Source organism: Camelus bactrianus, chromosome 7 (assembly GCF_048773025.1).
Source record: "Camelus bactrianus isolate YW-2024 breed Bactrian camel chromosome 7, ASM4877302v1, whole genome shotgun sequence".
Taxonomy (NCBI): Eukaryota; Metazoa; Chordata; class Mammalia; order Artiodactyla; family Camelidae; genus Camelus; species Camelus bactrianus.
This window is the reverse complement of record NC_133545.1, coordinates 60,284,324-60,299,596: the sequence shown is the minus strand read 5'-3', so window position 1 is coordinate 60,299,596 and position 15,273 is coordinate 60,284,324. Positions and strand designations below refer to the sequence as shown.

At 40.2% G+C, this 15,273-nt stretch overlaps 1 protein-coding gene across 6 annotated transcripts in view; it reads left to right on the top strand.

Moving 5' to 3' along the window:
- Positions 1-15,273, top strand: part of ASB4 (ankyrin repeat and SOCS box containing 4) — a 76,705-nt gene that overhangs the window by 50,071 nt on the left and 11,361 nt on the right. For 5 of the 6 annotated variants that reach the window (XM_074367464.1, XM_074367463.1, XM_074367467.1 and 2 more), the window contains exons 4-5: positions 10,077-10,190; positions 11,049-11,162. In XM_074367464.1, coding sequence (XP_074223565.1) covers positions 10,077-10,190; positions 11,049-11,162 — 228 coding nt within the window. Of the gene's footprint in view, positions 1-10,076; positions 10,191-11,048; positions 13,272-15,273 lie in introns of those variants that run through there. The other variant, XM_010972469.3, reaches the window with a different exon arrangement.

Below are 15,273 nucleotides of genomic sequence, written 5' to 3'. Positions count from 1 at the left end.
ACTTTAGAATCAAAGTGGTCTTCTCCAAGTTGGAGAGAGATTTAAAATTCTCAATCTCAAACAATTGGCGTCTTCAAAGGAATGCTCTCTGTCTGATTCCTAAAGGTTTCTTTCAGTTACTGCCAAACTTACTTGGCTAGACTTCCTTCTGGGACTGGAGATCACAAGCTTTTGAAAACTTTACTTTTGGAAAGAAATCCTATCAAAATGTTGCCTGTGGAGCTAAGGAATGTAACTACACTAAAAGCACTGAATTTGAGGCATTGCCTTCTGGAATCCTCCCCTCAGCTTATTGTGCAGAAAGGATTGGTAGCTATCCTGGCTTCCCTGTGGGTCTGGGCAGTAGAGCGTCCCTTCCCCTGGGGTGTAACTTCTCAAGGTTTGTGGGACAATTGTGATGGCAAACTGCCCTGAAACTGAAGTTAGTGCTTTACAAAAGTGCCAAATCAGGGGGGATGGGCCTTTAAAAGGAGTTTCTGTTCTCCTGCAAGAAGTCTTGCAAACATGAGGAAGGTCCCAGGTCCTTTTCACAAAGGGATTTCTTTGAGAGATAACAGCAAGGAGGGTCAGGAGCAGGGACTTAGTAACCGTGGGTATGAGTTCTGGCTTGGCTGTTTACTTGCTGTGTGGTTTTTGAATAAGTCCCTTCATCTCTCAGATCTCTTTTCCTCGTCTGAAAAATGAAGGCAAAAATATCAACTTTTCAGGATTGTCTGAGGACTGAGTGAGAAAGGCATGTAAATCATGGAGCCCAGTAGGTGCCCGACAAAAATGTTCCCTTCCCTCCTCCTCCCCGGATGTGTTCTTAGTCCACTGTAGGAGTCCATCCTATCAGCCTCACGTTGGTGGCTCCACTCGCCCCTAGAATAGTATACAATTATGTACTCCAAGGAACACTCTTTCCACAGTTACCATCTTCTTATTCAGTTGTGTTTTGCTCCTCTGAGTTCCTCTAGTTTGGCCCAATGCTATAGAGATTTAGGATAGAGTTGGCTATTGGTAGATGGCTGGCATTCTAAATATTTTTGTTCCTACCCAATATACTGTGCAAGAAAACTGGCCCCCTTCCAAAGGCAAACTAAAGAAAAACTATTCAATTTACTATGCAGATGCTTCAAAGTGATTTAGAACAACTACTCCACAGCCCAACTTTCCAAAGAGAAAGTCATCTTTACGAAAAGCAAATGACTGACTCATTTATCCAGAAGATAAAGTGGTTTGTTCTCTTGTGGGTGGGGAATTCAGTTTCCTTATTTACAAGGAACAAGGTCAGAGCAGAAAATGCTGTCTTCCAAATACAAAGCAAATTTGTAGAGGCTGTATTTCACTGAAAGCCAATGTATAAATTATATAAGGGTAGAAAAAAGAATTATAGGGGCTGCAATTGCTTTCCAGGGTACAAAAGGACATTTGATTTTTTTTTCTCTCGGCATAATTCAGAAGGAAGTGACACCCCAGGGAGCCAAGATTGGGTTTTCTTGTAGGACAAGAAAGGCATTTTTCTAGGGGAGGGAAAGGTATGTGAGAGTCTGGGGGAGGTAAAGATGATTTCTCCTGTTGAACAGTTCTGTATACGATGCCTGGGGTATAAGCAGTCTCTTTGATCATTAAGTACCTTTCTGCACACAAATATATCAGTATCAAAGGGCAGGCGTAGCTTAAGAATTCCTCTGCTGAAGCGACTTACAGGTGGCACCTGTATTGGAAGGGCAGCAGGGAGATTTATCTTAAATCTGCTTTCTAACCTGTGCTTTTAAGGGTCAGATGATGAAGGGAAGGGGTCTTTAGGTCTCTCCAGTTGCCACCTTTTGTTCAATTGTTCTTCCATGAAAGGAGAAATAGAGACAGCCCCACCCCAGAGGCTCACAGAAAGTGAAGGTCACTGGACATTTTCTGTTTCTCAGGTTGGCAGAGGAAGCAGAAACTTCTGCCTTCTGAGTCCACACTGGCCCTTCCTCATGTGATGGTCAAGATTCCTGGTTGTCAGTGTGGAGTGATGATTTAGAGTTTTCTATGTCGTAAGAATCTCTTTTCGTTGTTGCCTCGTGAAATAATTACTGAGGCCTGAAGAAAGCTGGTCCGGTTGTCTTAGTTTTGGAAGAAGCTAGATTTGCCAGTTAAGGGGGCTCGGAGGCTGTCAGGCTAAAAGGAGCCTCTCCTGCTGTGAGAACCATCTTCTGTCAGCAGAAAATTTATTAGTCAATGTCAGCAAAACCTAATGTGGCTTTGGACCGAGGAGCTTTGGACTCTGTGCAACTAAAGACTGCAAGTTAAGGACTATTTGATTTTTTAAAATCCTAATGAAAGGTAAGACATTATCTCCCTGTGATATATGGGAGTATGCCAGGTGCAAACTGAAGCACCAAATGTGTGAAGTTTGGCTCCTAAACTATGAATGAATTATATTCCTGTATACATAATGTGGTTTGAACTGTTTCTGAATAGGAGCAGGAAATAGGGTTGCCAAACAAAATATACAATGATCAATTAAATTTGAATTCCACCAGTGATAAGTAATTTTTAATATAAATATGTCCCAAGCAACATTTGGGACATACTTTATACTAAAAATTATTTGTTGTCTGTCTGAAATTCAGATTTATCCAGCAAGCCTACATTATTATTATTTGCTAAATGTGGGAACCCCCTTTGGGAAGTAAGTAATATGTTGCAAGAGGAGGGCAACTTTTAGCCACGTCTCCTCTGTGTTCAAGGTGCTGGCAGGAAAGGGGAGGTAAGGAATACCAGGGGACAAATATTGGGTATGTGGGCTTTGAGTCTTTAAATAGAACCAGTGTGGTTTCTATGAGGAGTGAATGTTGCCTGGAAATTAGTGCAGATCAGAGGTCAGTTTTCTGAATGGATACCTAAACCATGTGCAGAGCCTCATTACAAGCTTTCTGACTTCTCCATGCTCTTTGTTTTCATGATTCCAGTACAAGTATATTCTTGATTCAGGCCTTGGATTAATTTTAGCTGTCGTCTCTGTCCTGGTAAAATTAAGTCTTAAATTTAAGTCTTTATTTTGGATTACTCATCTGATTACCAACATACTTTTCATCATGGCTCATCCTTGCAGAAAGGATGTACCTGGAGGTCTTTAGAGAAAAATGTAATAGATGTCTGGATGGAGACTATTTTCGCATTATTAGCAACATCTTTGTGTTAGAAAGGGAATTATTTTGACATTTCAACAAAATCCAGCCTAAAATAATATACTAAAGAGTGTTTCTTGTTCTAAAGATATGGGAAATAGAATTTGTGTCCTTAAACCATTCATTTCACTGGTCATTACTTACAGATTAAAATAAGATCATCAGATTATATTTGAAAGAGTACTAAACTACAGTGAAGAAGACCTAAGACCATTCTTTCTCTTACTGTGTGCCTCTCTGGGCTTCAGTTTCCTTATCTCCAAATTAGGGGGATTCTATAATCCCTAGGGTCCCTTGCAACCCTAACATTCTATGGTACTGTGATGGTAGTTTGTAACTAGTGTTCAAAGCAATTAGTCAGCCTCAGGTTTTGTCTGTCTCTTTTGCACAGAGCTACATATATGCCACCCTCTTCCCAGCTACAGAGAAAAGAGCAGCCCGATTGCCTCAATTTCCCAAGACCAAGGTCCTAGAAAAATTACCTTCCACCTTGACAGCCATGTACCCAGATAGAAATCCTTCTAGTTACACTTTCCATAGACTCAGAAATGCTGACTTTTCAAAGGTCCTGTAGCCTTGGATGTCTGACTTATCCCTTTAGAGTTGATAATATAGGATTAATTTTTGCTTATTTAGACCTGGCTGAAAAAGCCATGGTCCACAGCTCAATTTTGTGTGCCATGCCCAGAATATGTTTGTGAATGGATCCTCTTATTAAACAAGTATTTCTGTTGGGCCAGTTTGGACCCAGCCAGCGGGCAGGATGATTCTGGTGCCTTCACTGGTTTGGAGCTTCAGTATATATATTAATTCTGCAGTGGCTTATGACCGCACTTCTTAAATATGGGAACAACTGAAAACAGCTGTGTGCTAGAATTGGCTCACAGTAGCTTGGGAGAGCTGAGTATTAAATTATCAGGAATTTTATGAACTGATTGTTAAATGCAACCATTATTAAAAGATGTCATATAAACCTACAACAAATAAAATATACTGAAAACAAAGATAATAAATATTTAAAACTCATTACCTCCTAATTATTTTACTCTGCTTATCTATGTTCTTGATGTTATTTGCATTTATTGGATCTATATGGTGGAAACACTATATAGTGATGTTACCATACATTCCCTACCCTACATTCAGGGACCTCGTCTTGGTCGCTTCAGATAGGCCATGATGGGAGTATTTACACCCAGAAATCAGCAAATGCTACTAGTCAGGCCTTGACATATTGCTTTGCTGATGTCTAGACTTAAGAAGAGAATGTTACTAATGCAGATCAAACTTCAGAGTTTGTAGTGTGTGGTGTCTGTAGCTCTCACATTGTGAATAGCACAAAAAAACTGAGAAACCGTGCTTCCAATATTCGAAAACTATTAAATGTTTCCACATAAATATCACTCATGTCACTGATAAATGAGTGAATTTCCAATCTGCATCTTCATTGTTTCACATTTGTGAAACAATTACTCCTAATGTAATAAAAATATCATCATCATTCACAGGAACTACGTGCACTCTTCAATCGCAGACACAGGTTGGCAATGAATACAACCCACATCTATACAAAACTGATATACAAATCAATGAAAACATTCTGAGTGGACCAATTGGCTATATGGAATAGGAAATAAGAGGTACTGGATATTTTATTATTTGTAAATTATAGGCTTCACATTCTTTATATTAGCAAAACTTACAGTAAACTTACATATAAATATATGTACATTTTATTTCCAGAATGCCTGTTATTGAACATTTTCTAGCACTTTATTAACTCAAACCTCTATTCACTACAACCCTCTCTGGTTAGCCTATTTGCTGGGGCTGACACAGTCCTTAACTAAGGCCACACCCTCTGATCTGAAACTATGCTCCAGAAAATTCTTATAAACCTTTTATTTCTGCGGTCCCTACTACGATAATTCTGATTAATTTCACCACCTTTTGTTGTTCCTGATGCCCACTGGGCGTAGGCCGTTGGACCTGAATTTTACGTCTTAGAGGAGAATTGCCATTTCATTTGCCTCATGTTTTTGTAAAGAAAATTCTGCTAAAATCAACCCCCCAAACCTTTTCTTACTCCACTTAACAGATTGATGAGTTGGGAGGAAAAACTGAGTTTGTTTACTTAACTTTGGACCTAGAGGATACCTGAATTCTCGGTTCCTCTGTGTGGTAAGCTTCTAGAAAAAAAGTTCTGTCTGCCAGAGAGAGGCCTGCAGTTTCAGGGTGTAAATTTAATTTGGGAGTAGGGTGCTAGGAAACTTTATGTGGCCCCGTAACTAAACGTATAAGTGGTAGTTAGTTTCGTTAGTAATAAAAAAGATACTCTGATCTCTGATTTTTTGTCATCTTCATTTCATTTGTTGATGGCTTGGTTCTAAACTCAGGAAGGAAAATCACGTATTGAGCCCATAAAACTCTGTATGCCATGACTCCGTGGGTCTTAGCGATGAGGATGGGTCAGCCCTGATTGCGGCTGTGCGTCCATTCTCCATCTGTGTCCCACTACCTGGTCCTCATGTGTGTTAGCCCACTCGACTCCTGGCACTTGGCCGCTACTCAGCTCTGGCGGTATTTCACCTGTCTTCATAGCTTTGCCACTCGTGGCCCTGCTGAGAATCCAGCCTTGAATGTTTTCCTCGTTTGGTGTCTTTCACTCTGATCCATCTGGTTTCCTCCAAAAAAATTCACACAGGCCTGAGTGTGAATGCTAACTCTGTCATTTACAAGCTAAATACCTTTAGTTTAAATTCTGTCAGACTTTGATTTTACATCTGTAAAGTGGGGATAGTTATAGGCCTAATTTCATAGGGTTGTCTGAAGACTGAGCAAGCTAAACACGCAAAGATTTAACATAGGCCCCTACACGTGATAAGTCCTCAAAAAATGGTAGCTGTAACTTTCTTTTCTTCTTCTTTTCTCCTGCCGACTAGGATTCCTCAAGCTTCAGACCATGGTCCTCTATCTTTTCCATTTATATCCACTTAGAGTGTGATTGAACCTAACCAGCACATTCGTTGATGGTGCACAAATCTCCCTCGCCATCTTGACCTCCTCATTTATCATGTACATTTTTGACGGACGTTAGGAAACATCCTCCTGTTCCTTACCTGACCATCCCCAAATTAGCATGCCCTTGTAATTTCCTCATTTCCATCAGTGGCACCCTTATTTGTACTTGATCTCAGGATTCAAAGTTGCATTCTTTACTCCCTGTATCTGATTAGTCATTAAACTCGACTTGTTCTTTCTTGCAGCTTCAGTTGCCCTTCCTTCTCATGACTCACAGCAAAGCTACCTGAGAAACCACTTGGGACACTCACGTTCAGCCTCCTCACGGCTCTCTGCCCTTCATATCCTTGCTTTCCTCCTTGTGCTTTTGCTCATGGTGCTCAAGGGACACTGATGATCTTTAAGTTAGTCTCTTATTATTTACTGACTTACATTGCTCTTGAACTCTTCGATATATCTATGTCTTTTCTCTTCAACTAGGTTGTAAACTTTCTTGAAGACAAAAAACAGGTCATAAACTCAGAATTACTGTCATAGTGCTAAATGCAATGCTCAGTAAAGGCTTCCTAATGGAATGAATTGGTTGAATATTACCCTTTCTTGTTAAGAATACATAATAGCTTCCTGTTGCCTGTTAAGCCAATCCCAAGCTCTTCAGACTGGCCTCACAGGTGTACAGTCATGTGGCTCCGTCTTACCCGCTCTTAACTTTAGCTCTTTCCTCATATAGGCTCTTCATTCAGATGACCTCAGTACACACGCACATGCACACACACACACGCATGCACATCTAGATATTAAAATGATTACCTTTCTGTCTTAGTTTTGCCCGAAGTCCCAAGACATCAGGTACTTACTACCTCACATTGAAACCTGCAGTGCTAGACCAGCTATGAAGGACTTGTAAAGGATGTGGAGAAAACCAGTTTTGTGACCTTTTGCCCAACAATAATAGGTTGAGGTTGTGAAGGACCAGGAAATTAGGAAGAAAACTTCTGTGGAAAAAGTTGTTTAATTATAGAGGCGTGCCTTCTTTCTATTGGTAGGCCTGGGGAGCTTCCTCCTCATTCCACATCTAATGAGAGGGGCTTTGAGAGGACTCTGCAGAGAGCTTGATATATGTTCTCTGAAGTTTCAAGGAAAAAGTGGAACTGACATGTAACTCATGTTGAGAAAATTTAAAGGAGCACATCTAAGGCTGGAGCTGCTTGTCTGGTGGCAAAGGACAGAACAGTGACTAAAGTGGGAGTTGAGAGTACTTTCGCTGACAACAGGATACAGTACAGGTTCCCCTGGACCAGTTGTGGGTCACATTGGAGAGTCAGTGAGGTCACTTTGAAATGAAAATGGGCCACACCAAAAGGACTTCCAGAGTTAGGGCCATCATGGCAGAAAGAAGCTAGAGATGTTCTGGTGGACAGAGGCTGTTAGAGAGGCGCGAGGATTCTAAGGGACCCATCTGAGGAGAGGCGTTGCCCTTGTCTAGAAAGTTGGTTCTTCCAAATTGGGGGAAGGGGGGCACATAATTTCCCCAAGAGAGGAAGAGACCAGCCCAGAAGCCATCAATGCTAGGTCATGTTGGTACCAGTCGGTTAAGACCATTTCTCCCCCTTTCCTCTCTCTTTCCTTTGTCCAAATGCAGAGCAGTCCAGGAACATGTCGGGCAGAGGGGAGGAAAAGACAACAGCTGGGAAAACTTCAATGCTTTTTCTTACACTAACCAGTTCTTCACTCTCTGACACCAACTGGGTGGCCAAAAATTCATTTAAATTCTGACACTAATTAGCTGGAATTACTGTCAAACTTCATAGGTTAAGAATTAAGTCCTACAAGCCCCACCCCCTTCAGATGCCAGCCACAAATCGGGTACCCACGCTACTCACATTCCTACTCAGCTGAGTACGTATTCATGGGTTCCCACGATTCCTTCCTTGGGATTTGTAACTTGCTAAACAACTCACAGAACTCAAGAAAGCACTTTACTTACTAGAACCAGTTTATTACAAAGGATAAAACTCAGGAGTAGACAATTAGAAGACACGCATAGGACAAGGTATGAAAGGGTGTGCAGAGCTTCCGTGCCCTCCGGAGCTTGTCACCCTCCCAGGACTCTGACGTGCTCACTCACCTAGAAGCTCCCCAACCCCATCTTTTAGGGAGTTTCATTACATAGGCATGACTATGAACTCATTGGTGATTGAACTCAATCTCCAGCCCCTCTCTCTTTCCCAGGAGGTGGGAGGCAAGGTGTGTACAAGTTCTAATCTAATCAAGGATTGGTCTTTCCAGCAAGCAGCCCACATCTTGAAGCTCTCGAGGAGTCCCATTGAGAGTCACTTCATTAGCATCACTGAAGTGGTAGAAAGGAGCTCAGTTTAAGGATCTCTGTGCCAGGAACCAGAGGCAAAGACCAAATGTGTATTTCCTATTATACCACACCCACATTAGCTCCTTTCCCACCGCAGCTGGAAGCAGGCCTGGGCTGTGGGAGAGGAGAAACTTTAATTTGAATAAAATTTGAAATTTCAATGATTCAATTAAAATGGACATTTTTATTTCTGAAATGACATTATTCTTATGTCTAGAATGGCTGGAGTACTTTTTATTATTAAAAATTAAGTAGAAATAGGTGTGAGTCCTGCCTGAGGTGTCATGCCAGGAGTGGAGAAGGGTTCCAGGGAGGGGGTTTGTATAAGCAGGAGAAAGGGAAGTACTGAAGCTGGGTTTGTTGTTGTTGTTGTACCCCTTGGAGTACCAGTCTTTCAACATGACTGTTATATTTGCTGATACTGCACATGAAGCTAGGCATTTAAGTGGATGCACGCAGGCACACAGCACATACATACACCTTTCTACCATCTAGAATCTAAAGTTGAACTCATCTCCTCTAAGAGAACATCCCTAGTTAGCCCAACTCACACAGGTCTCCCTCTTGGAATTTCTATAATCCTCTTTTCAAGCCGTGTAATCTAACACTTATGTGGTCCAACCATGTATCTCCATTGATTTTCACTTGTTTTCTTTATGTATTTTTTGCTTCTCATTCTTATAGTAAGTCTCTCACCAGAATCTGGTGTGTTTTACTTTTAGGGTATGTCTCATATATATCTCCATTGTCACTTAATAAAGCCTGCACGATTGACTGGTCAGACAGGTCCAGATTTTATGGGGACATCGAAGGTTGGTTAACTATCCAGTCTGGTCTAAAATCTAAAGCTAAGTGTTTCTGCCTCACGATGGAAATGCTGGCCACCTTGACTCAGCTTTCCAGTTTTTTTGGTTGGTCAGTGAAGTGTTGAACAGAGTGTACTAACAAAATAACTAGGCTTCATACTGCTTTCACTGCTCACGAAAGCTAAAATACCAATGAATGTGACTTGTGAATGTGAGTATGTAACGTCACTCTTCTTCAGGCATTATTCTGGGAAGACATCTTTGGTCAACTTTCACATTACTCTGTGGTTGGCTTTACCTCTTAGTCACCAGTTGGTCTCGGTTCTTAGATTACTAACATTCAGCTTTTTTGCTAATAAAATTTTCTGTAGAACTGGAAGAGTTTCTAGGCAGCTGAAAGTGTGTTCTGAGACCAGACCAGCGTCTCTCAAAATTACTTCAGTTATGGGCAGGGCATGAATTTCATCAGGCTCCCACCTTCTTTGTTAGCACCTCTTTTTCACTTGCTCCTGGATGATGGAGGAAATTAGTTTGATGTTATTAATCCTCCCATCTACCAGGGGGGACTGGCAGTGTGTTTGAATACTCAAAGGCCTGAGACTTCTTAAAAGCATTTCAGGGCTCCAAGGAGCCTTATGGGTCCATGAATTCTTGATGTCTCTGGGAGTTGAATGAATAAATCATGTATGTGCATTGAACAAATGAAACTCTGTGGTGTCTTTGCAGGTGATACAGGCTTGCCATTCTTATCCCAAAGCAATTGAAGTTGTCGTCAATGCCTATGAACACATCAGGTGGAACGTAAAGTGGAAAAGAGCTATCCCTGACGATGACTTGGAGGTAAAGCATCAATTCACTGCCAACGGTTCTCACGCTAAAACGCTTCCAGGCTGCAGTGGAGGTGCAGGAAATTCTAATTCAGAAAATGAGTTGTGAGAGTGCTTTTAGGAATTTGAGAATGCTGCTCAAATGCATGAGACAAAGGGTTATGAAATGCAGGTGTGAGAGCAAACAGATGCATCAGGTAGGTAGTGCTTGGGAGCGCCTTGGGGATTTCACCATCGACGGGCAAGTTGAACAATTATAGGAAGCTGACAGTTTTACTTTTTTTCCCATCAATTTAGAATTAAATAATAATAATAACAACAATAGCAATAACAACAACATTTGGGATTGCTCCTACAGCACTTTTACCAGAAGAGTATATTCTTTTGTGTAGATTATTTCACTCACTTGTAAGTATCTTGAATTCTTTAGTAGACAGATAACAGAGTGTTAAAAACAGCTTGTGATGAGTCATGTAGAAAGCCATTGGCAAAGCTGAGTCCTCGTGTTCCGTATGGACTTTGCTGCCTTTGTGAGCCAGCCCTTCCACTTAGCCTCCTGTTCTTGGTTCTAGCTGTCACAGGCTGTCTGCAGCGCGGGAGGGGTGTCGGGCACAGAGTGCAAAGCTCACTGGGCTTAGAGGCCAATGGCTTAGGTGCAATCTTATCCTGCTACTTATTAGCTGTCTTACTTTCTAAAAGTCACTTAGCCTGCCTTAGCTTCATTATTTGTGTTTAATTTTGCCTCACCATCAGAGACCCCTAGAAACCTACCATTATGTATAAAGTAGGAACTAAATATATCACTGTTGATTTCTGTTGATGTAAACTTTGAGGCTTTTCTGACTTTAACGCATCTTGCCTTCCTTTTCAGAGATACTGGGATTTTTACCACTCTCTCTTCACTGTATGCAGTAACTCTCCAAGGAGTCTCATGCATTTATCGAGATGTGCCATTCGAAGAACGTTGCACAGCAGATGTCACAGAGTAATTCCTTTGCTTTCCCTCCCATTGTCATTGAAAAAGTACTTGCTTTTAGAGCCAGAGGGAATCATTTATTAAGCCTTATGAGACAGAGGTTCCCAGTCCTAGACATTTAAGTGGACTCGCTGGGTAGACACAGTTCGCATAAATAAAATGGTACTTGGGTTGATTATAACACTTCAGGGATTTCAACACACTTTACAAACACTATGTCATTAATGCTAGGGTATCACAATGAGGGAAAATGAACAAGAGGTAAAATTCTCAAAGACAAGAGCATATCCAAAAGGTACTGACATAACAATAATAATTAATATGTATAGTGCTTTTACAAGGTGCCTGATACAGTTTTGTAAAAATTTTCATGTTATCCCATTTAAAAGGGGACCCAGGTTTTCTTACAACCAATTTCATTCTCTTCTTTATCAGTAATAAGTTTACATTACCATTCAGTTGGCAAAGTGCTAGGCTTTGTGGCGGGCCTCAATCTTGGGGTTCTCCCCCCATTCCCACTTAGCAGAAATTACTATTGCTAGTTTTGCAAACTACTATCCCCACACCAAGTTCCTCAACTTACTTTTAGTGGAGGAAGCACATGAGCATTTGAGTCAAATTAGAAATGAAAAACCAAGACCAGTCCACATAAAAGTCAAAATGGACATTTTTAACATACTCTCATTGAGCCAGAGACTGGAGATGCAAAGATGAGCCCGAAGTTAGGACTCCTGCCCTCCAGGATCTCACCATTTAGCAGAGGATCCGGACATACAAGCAGGGAAGTGCAGTGTCAAATGTCAGGGGCAAAAGTACAGGTGCAGATTCATTCTCAGTGCTTGCCTTTCAAAGTCCTGTTTCTAACATGAAGTGTGGTTTTCTTTGAAGCCTGACCATAAAGAGTGAAGGGATTGTGTGAAGTAGAGGGATCCCCGGCTGCTGTGACTGTAAACATACTCACTTTACATTTCTCCGCACATCTGGATATTTTTATTTTAGTATGATTTCCCGTGTAGCACTTTCCCAGACTCCTTGAGGAAAATATTGCACAGTGAATGGCTCCCACGGATGTGGCAAGGAATTTTAGGAAAATGTGTGCAAGAAAGTGTGTGAAGGGAAAGACTTAGGTTGATTACTTTGGTCTTTTAATGTAACAGACTGACATTTTAGAGCATCTTAGCTAGAAGATAAGGAGTACTTTGCTAGTGATGGACCAGCTGCAGAAAGCACAGAGGAAGACTTTTTGGAAATGGAAAAAGCTTGAGAAACTTGGAAAGAGAAGTGTGTTAATCAGGTTTGTTAGTGGTTTGCAGGAAGAGAAATGTAGCTGATTAACCTCCATACCTCATGGTTTATGAGGCCAACTTCGCTTCACTTTTTTGTCCTTGCTAATCACTTTCAGATAAGCTCATTGACTCAGCATTGCCTTTTAGAGGTTAGAGCAGTAGTCATTAAGCACAAACAAATCTATTTGTCAGTTGTGAGCAGGCTTTTTCTTATTCCTGTAGTTCTCCATCTTGTTTAACTTTAGATGCTTGAGTTTTGAGTAGGGATGATGTCAAATACTCCACTAGCCTGTCACCTAGACTGTGCTTCACACGCTGGGATTTGCGTACTCCTGGTGCCGTGTATGAAAAATCAGAAGTGGATACAATAATCTTCCTGAGGTATCAGTTTTACTCAAATATATTAGGAGAAATATTTTGTACTAAAACAAGTTCTGTATTTTGGAATAGAATACTGTATTTGTGTGAACTATTCGTGTAAAACAGGATCCTTCAAAACATTGTTTGTTGCACGTCGTGTTAGAACACATTCTGGAATGCTAGGTGGAGGTGTTGCCCTCCCTCCAGCTCCAGGAATATTCTGGCAGAAAGATTTGTGATGCACTGACTGAGGCAATAAAACAGATGCTCAGGACGAAGGGAGAGGATGCTCCTTGCGTGGGGAAATAACGTTTCTCAGTCTGCCTACTTGTGCTTAAACATTTTGGGTTAATCTAGCATATGATACGTGACTGCTTCTTTTGAATTGTTTATTTGTGGATTAGAAGTTATTTCTCCTCATCTTTGAACTTTCATTTAGAGGACTTAAATAAAGCTCTTCTGTTTCCTTTCATCTTTGTGAGTTGTTTATTTGCCGATAAGACTTTTTTCTAACTGACTTTTCAGCAGTTTGGCTGAAGAACTCTACATGATTCATTGCTTTCTTCAACACTGGGAAGGAAAAGGGAATGAGGAAATGTGTCTGTAAATAAATAACGTTTTCAAAAGAAAGTAAAGGCTATTGCTATAGGAACAAGAGTGTTTTAATAATAATAGAGAAATTGTACTGAATCATACCCTTCTATCTATCACCATCTCTGTCCTGGGTTTTTAAATTTTAAAAAATTTTTATTTTATATATTGAAGTATAGTTGATTTACAGTGTTGTGTTAGTTTCTGGTTGCAGCAAAGCGATTCAGTTATACATATATACATATTCGTTTTCATTATAGATTATTACAAGTTATTGAATATAGTTTCCTGTGCTGCACAGTAAGACCTTGTTGGTTATCTATCCTGTATATTGTAGTGTGTCTGCTAATCCCAATCTCCCAATTTACCCCCCTCCCCTTTCTTCTTTAGTAACCATAAGTTTGTTTTCTATGACTGTGAGTCTGTTTCTGTTTTGTAAATAAATTCATTTGTGTCATTTTTAGATTCCACATATAAGTGATATATGATATTCATCTTTCTCTGTCTGACTTGGTGTGATAATCTCTAGGTCCATCCATGTTGCTTCAAGTGGCATTATTTCATTATTTTTTATGGCTGAGTAGTATTCCGATACATATCACATCTTCTTTATCCAGTTATCTGTTGATGGACATTTAGGTTGCTTCAGTGTCTTGGCTGTTGTAAATAATGCTGCTATGAATATTGGAGTGTGTGTATTTTTTCGAATTGCAGTTTTCTCCTGATATATGCCCAGGATTCAGACTGCTGGATCATATTGTAAGTCTATTTTTAATCTTTTAAGGAATCTCTGTATTGTTTCCATATTGGCTGTACCAAATTACATTCCCCCAACAGTGTAGGAGGGTTTCCTTTTCTCCACACCCTCTCCAGCATTTATCATTTGTGGACTTTTTAGTGACGGCCATTTTGACTGATGTGTAGTTTTTATTTGCTTTTCTCTAATAATTAGTGATGTTGAGTGTCTTTTCTTGTGCCTCTTGGCCATCTTCATGTCTTCACTGGAGAAATGTCTGTTTAGGTCTTCCACCCATTTTTTTATTGGATTGTTTGTTTCTCTGTCCTGGATTTTTAATTTCTCTTCATTCTCACCATTCAAGCGACCATAGGCAATAGCAATAGAGGAAATTTTATCCTCGTGATAACTTTGTTACTTAATGACTGTAGGTTACATGTGAGGAAGAATCTTGGTATGAGGGAAGGTCCATCCGTCCAGTTTTCTCCCTTCTCAAGAGTAAGACACACTTGATTTCTGTTTTTTAATCATCTAGTGTTACATTGTCACTTTGTACTTCCATTCTGAACTTCCAATAAAAAATACAACAGCCTAAAGCTGATTGTAAGGTTGAGAAAAGTAACAAAATATTTGCAGTAGGTTATCAATTTTGGAAAAAAAAAAAAAAAGCTGAGCCTTATATTATGGTTACTCATCTGACTGTGAAGAACTCTTGAAGTTTTAAACTGCACACTTTCAAAAGTTTTTTTTTTTAATTCAGTTATTCACTTATTTTCTTTGAAATACAGACACTATAGCTAATATTTGGAAGGACTTCATTGTCATTTCCTTTGGAGTAAAAACAGATGCATTACAGTTAGATGTTAGGAGTTTTGGCTCTGGTATCTATCTGGCTTTGTGACCTGATTCCCAACCTTATTAGACCCATTATCTAGGGAAAATGACATGCTTGCTCCAGCCTCAGTTTCCTCATTTGTAAAATGGGAATAATAATGCTACCCACCTTATATAACTTTTATATTACTGTTTTGAGGTGCAGGAGAGGAAAAAGTTTTCCTCATCCCTCTTAGGGTCCCTGGCTGGGTCTGAGCATTAAACTGACAAACAGATCAACAGGAGAAAAGCATACAAACTTATTTGAAATGAG